General features: G+C 50.1%; 1 protein-coding gene across 1 annotated transcript; it reads right to left on the bottom strand.

Moving 5' to 3' along the window:
- Nucleotides 1-7,707: 7,707 nt before the first annotated feature.
- On the bottom strand, nt 7,708-9,243 carry KCNA10 (potassium voltage-gated channel subfamily A member 10). Its single transcript, XM_030869340.2, has one exon. It carries the CDS (start codon nt 9,241-9,243, stop codon nt 7,708-7,710), a length of 1,536 nt encoding a protein of 511 aa, XP_030725200.2.
- Nucleotides 9,244-10,374: the final 1,131 nt, after the last annotated feature.

The following is a 10,374-nucleotide window of genomic DNA, read 5'->3' as shown; positions in this document are numbered from 1 at the left end:
ATTTTCTAACCCCCCTCAGCATTAATTACTACTGTGGTTATTCCTGGCATAAGAAGGAATTCTGAAGACACAGCAAGGTGTCATAGGGGAGCATGGAAGGAGGCGTCCCTGCTTTGTGGGAAAATGCGATACTGTCCAAGGATCCCACAGAGGCAGAAGCCAGAGGCTTGCTCAGGAGTGTTCCGAGTACAGCGCCACCCTGAGTTCAGGTATGCTGTCACCAAGTGGCAACAGGAATCCTGCCTATGTTTTGAAACATGTTTTGAGATCTCATGGAGGGGAGGGGTGTGGGGCAGAAATCTACTAATTATTTAGTGCCAGTTCTATGAAGGGGGCTTTGTAGTCGACATCTCACTTAATTCTCTTGAAGAATTACCCCTAATAACCCCAACTTATAGTTGAAAGGATTGAGTCTCAGGGAGTTTGAGCAACCTGGACTTGTAATGTAAGGACTGTCAAGCCTGGGCTCCTTACACATCCTGACTTTCCAGATGCAACACGGCCATTTCTGCTTGTGGTTCCCTAGCAAGTAAAGTGCTCCAAGACTACTTAACTTAAAAAAAGCACCCATCTGTCATTAAACATGTGAACTTGAGCATTTCATTTACAGATGATGTTTTTGAGAAAATTATAACAAACCTCAAGATATCTGAACACCTTTTTCCTTTACAAGGAATTATTTTTAGTCTTAGCTTTTCCCCTCTTTTTTTGCCCCTTTATCCAGTTTCAAAGAGTTGCAGCTCTTTGTTCTTTCTACTCACTTATTTAAGCTTTTTAAAAAATGCCTCTTCCATTATCAACATGCTAGACTTCCGGCCCCGGCCAAAAACCTTCCCTTCCCCTCAGTGCCTCTCTGTCACCCCAAAGAAGAGAAAGAGAGACACACGCCTGGCCTCTCTCTCCACCTCCTGCAGTGAGGTCCTCACTCTCTCTAAGACAAGGCCAGATGAGCCTCTTTTGGAAAACGCAAAACGCTGTTTTCCCCTCTCTCCACTCAAAGGGAAGCATCTTGGTACTTGATCCTTCAGAACTGGAAGGGAACATCACTCTCCTTTTGCTCTCTCTGGCAAGAGAATTCTCCAGGACTAGAATTTGTGTCAGTGCTGGCAGGACTGCCCTCCTGGGCTTCAGATTCTTTCCCACTTGAATGTGCCGACACTTCTAATGGAGTGGAACGCCTTGGGGGAGACTGAGCTATGGTTTTAGGCTCTCCTTTGTAGGCTCCATCCCAGGACTGGTTAGGGGGTGGGCTCATGCGGGCTTGGTGTCCCTTGAGTCTGAAGGGGCCAGGGACTGAGAGGGGTGGCTGGCTTTTCACTCACAGGGAGAGCTCAGAAAGATGATGTTTTATCAGGAGGCACAGGCTTCAGACCCATCCTCAGGGAGGGTGTGGATTTCTGGCTCTTCTGAGAAGGCTGTTTCCATCCCCTGAGGGCAGAGACCCCTCTCAGTCTCTGTAACCCCAGAGCCTTTTTTGGTGTCTGGTTCATAGCAGGGATGGAGTGAATGCTGGGGGAGAGAGAGAGCATGCTGTCTACATGCCTAAGAAAGTGAACTGGGCACATGGTGGGTGTTCATTTTCTTCTCCTGCTTGGAATCTCAGAAAACAGAGAATTCAGGGCCTGAACAGAAGATTCTGTGTCAAGAAATTACTTCAACCCAAACTCTCCAGGTAAAGGGGTCATGATGATTATCATTTGGGGGAATCAGGGGCCTCTCAGTCCGCCCTCCTGTGGCCTCAGTTCTGCCTTGGATGCTCCTTTCTTTCTCTTCCTCCTTTCCTCCCTTGATTTATTGAGCATCTATTATGCACCAGGGACTGTGTTGGGATGTTAACATTGAAAAGGCACAGGCCCTTGAAGGGTTTACCACCTGCGGGGGAGTTTTGATCTTAGGCTTCAGCCATCTCCTCCTACTTTGTAGCGTGTTTTACCTTTTGGTAAGGAATTTCATATATTATCTTATTTAATTCTCACAATAGCCTTGGGAGTTTTGTATTATTTATCTTTCTGCTATATTTATCTTTTCCTGTTGTATTTATTCTTCCTGTTGACAATAGAACAATAGGGTCAGGTGGGAAGGAGGGGGCTCGGAAGAGCAGAAGATCCACCCAGAGTCCCTAAGGAGGATGGCTGTTATCCCTCTGCGTGCATCTGACTGACACCTCAGCGCTCGAGTGAAATAGCATTCATTATCCGGTGACATTTCTCAAGCAGCTTCTCACCTCTGCTTCCCCTGAGATGCAATAACAAAGATTCGTCTGATCTTCCTTTCCTCCATCTCCCTGGCTCCCTGCACCCCCAGTTCCTTTTCATCCCTGCGTCTGAGGGCAAACGTTCTCCTGTCTCTAGGATGTGCCGGCCGGGCAGACTCAGTGGTCTCCGGGGAGACTGGGTGGCTTCCTTCCTCTCACTTCAAAGGGACTTTGGAGCGCTGCACTCCGCGGGGTGAACGCATTTTATTTTTTAGGGGGCTGGAATCAGCTTCTGGGCAGGAACACTTTGGGTGTCTCTTTCCTTTCCATCCCAGGACCTGAAGGGTGGGGCTGGCGAGAGGGCTGTTGGGTGCCTTGGCACCAGTGGGAAGTGCGCTCCTTCCCCAGAAGCTGCTGTGGAGGTGGGCCTGGAGGACTCCATGGGAGGAGGGCCTGCTGAGGGGGGCGAGGGCTGGGCAGCCAGGGCGTGATGACGAGCAGTTCAAACCGACTGGGGAGGCTGGACATCCGGGATGCTTGAGCCGAGCAAACTTCTGAAGGCTCAGCTGTTCCACTGGGAATCTTGTGAAGGGATCCGAGACAGGGAGACCTGCAGAGTGGGGCTTTTTGCCATCCTCTCTCCTGTCCACCAGGCCGAGCAGCCCCAGAGGGAGGGGACAGGAAGATTTCCCTAAAGATGGCTGGAGCATGCTCTAGGCCAGGTCTCCCCTGGGCCCCTCCCTGGGTACACCCAGGCCCCAGAGCCCACCCCCATAATGTCTCCAAGGGGCACCTGCCCATCATACTCTACATTATGGAATATCTGGCTTCAGCCTGAAGGTCTGGGATTTGGGGGAGAGTGGGAGTAGAACAAAATCTTAACAGGCCCAGAGTGGCTTGGTTTGGTATCTTTAGGGTAATTGGGAGGGAGAGCTTAAAGGGACAATTCATTAATTCAGAAAAGCACTTATTGAACACGTGCTCTGTGCTGAGATAGGCCCTGGGACTATAGCGGTGGACCAGACAGACAAAAATGCCTATCATTTTTTTTTTTTTTTGCGGTATGCGGGCCTCTCACTGTTGTGGCCTCTCCCATTGCGGATCACAGGCTCCGGACGCGCAGGCTCAGCGGCCAAGGCTCACGGGCCCAGCCGCTCCGCGGCATGTGGGATCATCCCGGACCGGGGCATGAACCCGTGTCCCCTGCATCGGCAGGCGGACTCTCAACCACTGCGCCACCAGGGAAGCCCAAAAATGCCTATCTTTTTGATCTAACATGTGAGGACTTAAAGATAGTAATTAGATACAAAGATGATTATACATATTTATGTATTTTTGGTTAGATGGTGATAAGGCTGGGGCCTGGGGACTGCCATGCTCCCTCCCCATGGAGAATGCTTGCTTGTCCAAGAGAGACCAGCAGACAAGGGCGATGGACAGAAGTGACGAGAGCTCCGAAGGCGGCGTGTGAGTCTCCAGGCCCAGTGGGCCTACCATCAGCTCTCCTGCATTTCTCAGTCACGTGAGCCAATAAAGCCCTCTCTTTTGGTTCCATTTGATTGGGTTTCTGCCACCTGCAACCGGAAGCATCCTGCCCATCGCATTCCTGCAGCAGCTTGTGTCCCATCAGGGAGTGCTGAGCAAGTCGCGGGGAAGTTCTTCCCAGCAGCCTGGTGAGGCAGGTGTAACGCTGTCTTTTTTTTTTAGATTTGGAAGTAAGTTCAAAGAGGTTGAGTACAAGTATAAGAATGAGAGAAGTAAGAAGTCACAAAAGGACATGTCTCAAACAGAGGGCAGGTCCTAAGCAGCCACTTTGGCCACCTGCAGAGGTCCTGAGGAGCCTGGTTGGCCAGTTTGGGTGGGAGAGGGATGCTGGGAGGACCCTGAGACTACTCCCTGCTGTGGAGGGAGGGGGGAAACTGCCCCGTTTGCTGTGAGGTTGGCCTTTTATTCGTCTCCATTTTCCATGTAAGGAAACTGAGGCTCATTGAGGCCAAAGTCATACAATTGTTAAAAATTCAGCCAGGTCCTTCGATTTCAAGTCTAGGGAGCTTTCTACTCAAAAAATCCTTAAATTTTGCAAACTCTTTGTGGTTTATAAAGCACTTTTCAAAGAGAATGATGAATATACACAACTGTTAGTCCTGACTTGCACAGTTCTTCCCAAAGATAGCTGGCATGATATGGTAGAAGAGAAAACACAAGATTTGGAAGCCTTCTGCAAATTGTAGCACTCTCTGAAAATGTTTCTGTTGTTTCTCTTACATTATTTGCATATTTTTACTGTGGAAATTTAAGGGGACACTTTCGTTCTTTCTGTGTCCTTATTCAGTGGCTATAAATTGTCTGCCACACAGTAGGAGCTCAATAAATATTAAGTGGCTGACTGAAGCCTCAGACCTTGCTCTGCCCTCCTTAAGACAGGCTGCTCTGAGCCCAGCTGCTGACCAGTCCTTCCCTCCTTGATGAGAGTGGGAATATCCTTCCTTCTGTGTTTCGCACTTGACCCCCTCGGCAGCCCTGTCCTGTCTGCCCTTCCTCTCTCCTTTCCCTCTGTCAGTGAGTCACCTTGGGTGCTCCATTGTGGACCACATATCTCATTGCAAACAGGAGGCTGGACAGATGGATGGTGAAAGGGACTCCCATAGCCCATCTCCCTGGGTTGCTGGGGAAGAAATAAATGACTCAGGGCTGGCCCACAGGACTGTGACACTAGCCCTACTGGCAGCAGCGGCATGGGGAGTGGAGGGCTTGCTTCTGCAGCCCTGCTCCCTGACTCAAGCCTGAAGGCCTGGACCTGCTTTCTGGGCCTCAGAAGCCTCTGATCAGACCTCCTAACCTTGTGGGGTAACTGGATTAGCTGGAGAAAAAGAGTGGCTCCCTTTGTCCTGCTAGACTGGACTCTTCCTGCAGGATCCCAGGAAGAAAATGGCTGGGGCTGCAGGCTCCAGGGCTCTATCTTGTCCTCTGGGGGCACTGGTCCAGTCTGCTCTGGGGTCTCATTATCTTACCCTGTTTGCAGTATGTGACGGTGTAAGGCCAGCCTGTGGCTCAGCCACTGAACATGGAATCAGAGAGAATAAGAAAGCAGGGGCCTTAGGAGAAGAGCCTCCCTGCTCCCAGGAATGCACCAAGCCTGTCTGCATGACGCAGCTCCACTTCCTTGCCCCAGCAGAAGCCGTTCTCCGGGTTAGGGTGCTCTGGGCAGGCAGCCTGGTGGGATACACTTTGGCATCAAAGAGACCTAAATTCACATCCCTCTGTACTGCTTCCTGGCCATGTGTCCTTGAACCTCTCTGAACCAGTTTCCTCACGTTGCAAAATTGGAGAGCTGACGTGTGAGGGCAAAGGGTTTCTCTGTGGGGAGAAGTTTTGGTGTAAAAGATCATGATGACGTGGCTCCCAGAAGGCAGAATGCGGGCATGTGGGCTCTTCTGTCAAATACGCTTTGGATTCTGGGCAAATGGTTTTTGTAAGGTCCTGGTGTATATAAAAATTTACATCACCCCAAATAAGAATGCAATCACCATCCTGGCATCTGAGTTTGTGTGATCCTGTAAAAGAAATGCCACAAAAGACAGTGGGAGCAATCTGTTCACTAGACCACCATCTTGGCACTGGAAGCTGGCACAGGGGTTCAGGGCAATCCCACAGGTGGAAGTCCAAGACATCTGGTCAACCCCACATGCTTGGAAGTGAAGTGTGGGTAAAGAATTGGAGAATGACCTGAAGAGGAAGAATTGAAAGGGACCTTAGAAAATTGTGAGGAAGACATTCCAAAGCCCAGAACTCTGAGGCTCAGGCCTGGGACAGGAGTCCAGCTTGCCCAGGTCCAAGGGCAAGATCTAGCCAAGGCTAGATCTTTTCATGACTCAGTGCTAAATTACATCTTGGATTTAAAATGCAAGAAGGAGATTGAGACTTTTAGAGCAGGAGGGGGACTTAAAATGGCTAAGTCCAGCTTCCTAGGGCCCAGACTAAGGACATAGGAAAGGAAAGAAGCAGCTTTCTCCCACACCAGTTCATCTGTTCGACTGTCCTGAAGTGGAAGCTGTGTGATGGTACCTGGGGCTGCAGTTGTGTGGATCTGGGCGTGTTCCAGGGCTGTGTGCTGTGGGTGTGCAGTGGAGCTGTGCAGTGGCCTGCAGCCCAGGGGCATTATTCTGGTGTTGACTCGCCTTTGAGGCATGGCCAGACATTGAGTATTGGGTCGGAGGAAGGCACAGGCCTCCTTACTTGAGGGGTGAGGAGGGAGGGACAGAGGGGAGACTTCCTTTCCTGCCTTTTGGGGAATCCCAACTCCATTCCCCAATCCTGGGAGCTTGACGGACTGAGGAAGATCCTCTCCCAAGAGGGCAGTTCCTGTGACAATAGCCCTCCTTGGTGGGGGGTGTGGCTGGCCTCTGCACACATGTCTTAGGGTCCTGCTGTTCCTGCCCCAGCTGCCCCACAGGCTACTGGTCAATTCCTGATGACTCAGTGGGAGCTGAACCCCAAGGCAGGTGGAATTTCCTGGAGCAGCTCCCCGAGGCCCTGGTATATATACTTCCCAAACTCAGGATCCCAGTCTTTGCACAAATTCATGGAGATGGGCCAAGAGAAAAACATCTGGGAACGTTTCTACTTGTCCACTGTCCAAGGGAGGGACTGAGGAGCAAGGGGACCAGGCCGGCATTGCCTCCCAGGCTGCATGGAGAAGGGGGACCCCGCGGGAAGAGTGTGCTTGCCCAGAAGTTTGCCTCCTGGATCCTCTGAAAGACCGACCCCTCAAGTTCCTCTCCTCCTGCACCCAATTCTCTCACATTCTCTTCATTAGTAGAAAGAGCACCAGACCAGTAGGTAGGAGACTCAGGCTCCAGCGCTGACTGTATCACTGTTTCCGGGTGATCTTAGGTAAGTTGCTGTCTCCTGGTTTGTTTATCTGCAAAGGGGAAATAATCATCAAATCTGTTCTACTGGTTATTTTTAGATGCAGTGAGATGATGTAGGTGAAAGAGCTTTGGAAAATGTATGCAATGCTACACAACTGTATGGTATTATTATCAAACAACTCTGAGCACTTACTCATTGCTCATAGCCATCCCTGGCCGTTTAATGTGCTTCCTCTTAGGGACACCAGAGCCAGGGCTTCTTCCTCTTTAATGTGACAATGAATCACCTGGGATTTTGTAAAAATGCAGGTTCTGATTCAGCAGGTCTGAGGTGGCCTTTGATTCTGTATTTCCTTGCTTCCAGATGACGCTGATACTGATGGTCTTGGGGACCACAGGTGAGTAGCAAGGACCTGAACTACCCCCTCATAGGAAAGGACCTTTCTACAGTCGATTGAAAAGACACAGCTCAGAAAATAGAGCAGAAGTATCAGTTTATTAAAATAACTTCCAATCAAAGATGGCCTGTTGGTCACAAATGATACATTTTGGTTTCTGAAAAGACAGAGAGCAAGAGGTGGGTGGGGGAGAGAGACACAGAGAGACCCGGGAGACTCAGGGGGCCAAGAAGCCCTGGACACATCACTTCCTAGACTTCTCTGAGGAGCAGCCATTGTTGGTCTTACTAAGAGAGTCTGTGCTGCCCATTCTTGAGCCCACACTGTTGAGGAGTTTGTCAATTTTTCCTGGGATGTTCTGCTTCTCCTCATTCTCAGTCTCCCGGTGGTAAAAGTAGTTAAAGTTGGAGACAATGACAGGCACAGGGAGGGCAACGGTGAGGACCCCTGCAATGGCACACAGAGTACCCACAATTTTCCCTCCTGGGGTGGTTGGGCACATGTCCCCATAGCCCACAGTTGTCATGGTGACCACCGCCCACCAGAAGCCATCAGGAATGCTAGAGAAATGGGACTCTGGCTCGTCCACCTCAGCAAAGTAGACTGCACTGGAGAAAAGGATGACCCCAATAAAAAGGAAAAAGATGAGCAGCCCCAGCTCCCGCATGGAAGCCTTCAGCGTCTGCCCCAGGATCTGCAGCCCCTTGGAGTGGCGGGAGAGCTTGAAGATGCGGAAGACCCTCACCAGGCGGATGACCCTCAGGATGGCCAGGGACATGTTCTGCTGGGTGCTCGGCTCTGTCTCCTGGACCAGCTCCGTGATGAGGGTTGCAAAGTAGGGGATGATGGAGATGATATCGATGATGTTTATGATGTTCCTGAAGAAGTCGGTCTTGTTGGGGCAGACCACAAAGCGGAGCACCAGCTCGAAGGTGAACCACACGATGCAGGTGGACTCCACCACGAAGAAAGGGTCGGTGAACATGGTGTGGGAGAGGACGGTCTTGCTCTTGTTGAGGCTGGAGTCTCTCACCACCTTCAGTTCCCTGTCTTCTTGGAACTCGGGAAGTGTCTCGAGGCAGAAGACGGTGATGGAGATGACCACGACCAAGACAGAGACCATGGCCACACCACGGGCGGCGCTGGAGCTCTCAGGGTACTCGAAGAGGAGCCAGAACTGCCGGTGGATATCGTTGGTGGGGAGCAATGTTTCAGGATCTTTGATGAAGCCTTCATCCTCTCGGAACTGGTCCATGGCCTCACTGCCCAGTTCATAGAAGGAGATCTCATCAGCAAAGACGTCGATAGGGACACTGGCTGGGCGCCGGATTTTCCCACCAGACTGGTAATAATATAGGATTCCATCAAAACTGGGCCGGTTCCTGTCAAAGAAATACTCATTTCTCATGGAGTCAAAGAACTGCATCCTTTTCTCCCAGTCTCCCAGGAGGGTCTCTGGGAACTGATTGAGTGTTCTGAGCTGGGTCTCGAACCTTAGCCCAGCAATGTTGATGATCACCCGCTGGTTTCCTTCATTCAAGACCTCTGCCTCAGGCCCTGGGGGATCGATGTAGTCTTCTGGGAGCTTGGAGAAGGCCGTCTCATGGTTGGTGCTGTCGTTGTTGAAGATATTCCAGTTGGAGAAGGAGCTGCTCCCAGTCTGGCCTTTCGGGGTGGTTAGGTCAAAGTCTGTGGCATAGCCTGGCTCTTCCTGGATTTCATCTGAGTTATCAAAATTGACCAGGGCAACCTCCATTTCTTTCCAGCCACACGCATCCATCCTAGGGGAGTCAGGGAAGCAGCCTGAAGACCCTCAGTCTTCCCTGCCTGCTGTGAGCTGTGGAGAGGAAGAAGGGCATCATGGAGGAGCTAGGACAGGGTACAGCTGGCTCTGGATTATTGAGGTAAGTTTTCCAACGGATTAAAAAATGGTTTATTTTTAACTTGGGATGGAACCTTCTGCCTATTTTGGCAACATTCTTCTTGAAATCTATTTGCTCCCTCTGAGTCTGCGCACACTAATAATTAGAAGAAATTGCAATGACGGAGCCTGGCTGAGAGGGGAAAACTTCCTCCAGCCAAAAAGGGTCTCTGTACACCATGGCGGAGAGAGGCCATAATGGAGAAGTTCACGTTTCTTAATAAAATGTATAATTTCGTACTTGTAGGAAGTCCTCCAGTTTACCCAACACTTTTCATGCCCAATCTCATCCTTAACTTTTTTCTTTTTCTCACACTTAACGGCCAGTCCCTCACATTTTCTGTTGGGTGTTATATCTTCAAAATATATCTAGAGTTCAACCACTTCTTAACACCTCCACCACTACCTCTGGGAGCCAGCTGGGATTCTGTGGGGAAGGGAGAACAAGAAGATGGAGGCTAGGTGGGCAACCGCTGTCCTCCCCAGCAATAAGCCATCTGTGCCTTAACCCTTCCTCTGTAAGTAACTCCTAGGGTTGTTTTGAGGGTACATTAACTGAGAGAGCATATGTAAAATGCCTGGTGGAAAGATCACTAAATTTATAGCCATTGTTTTTGTGAACTTCCCCACGTAACAGGGACTTTCGAAGACAATAGCCACTGGTATTTTTATGGCCTAAGTCCAAGGTGCTTATGGGGAATGGTTTCATTAAAAATCATTCAGGCAGTGGGAAGTAAGTAATTGTGTGTGTGTGTGTGTGTGTGTGTGTGTGTTGGAGGTGGGGTTAAGGAGAGCATGCCCAGTGAGCTTGGATATCCACAAACCTAGACTAAAAGTCCTTCCTTAGGTCCATTCAACCTTTGATTTCAACATAAGAACACTGAAGCCAGGCACACTGGGGGTCAGGGTGGGAAAGGTAAAATCTATAGTGGTCATAGCCTTGAAGTAGTTTCATTTACAGATGACAAGGGTATCCTGTACGGTACAGTG

Source organism: Globicephala melas, chromosome 1 (genome assembly GCF_963455315.2).
Source record: "Globicephala melas chromosome 1, mGloMel1.2, whole genome shotgun sequence".
Taxonomy (NCBI): Eukaryota; Metazoa; Chordata; class Mammalia; order Artiodactyla; family Delphinidae; genus Globicephala; species Globicephala melas.
The sequence above is the reverse complement of the archived record's forward strand: the minus strand, read 5'-3'. Positions and strand labels throughout refer to the sequence as shown.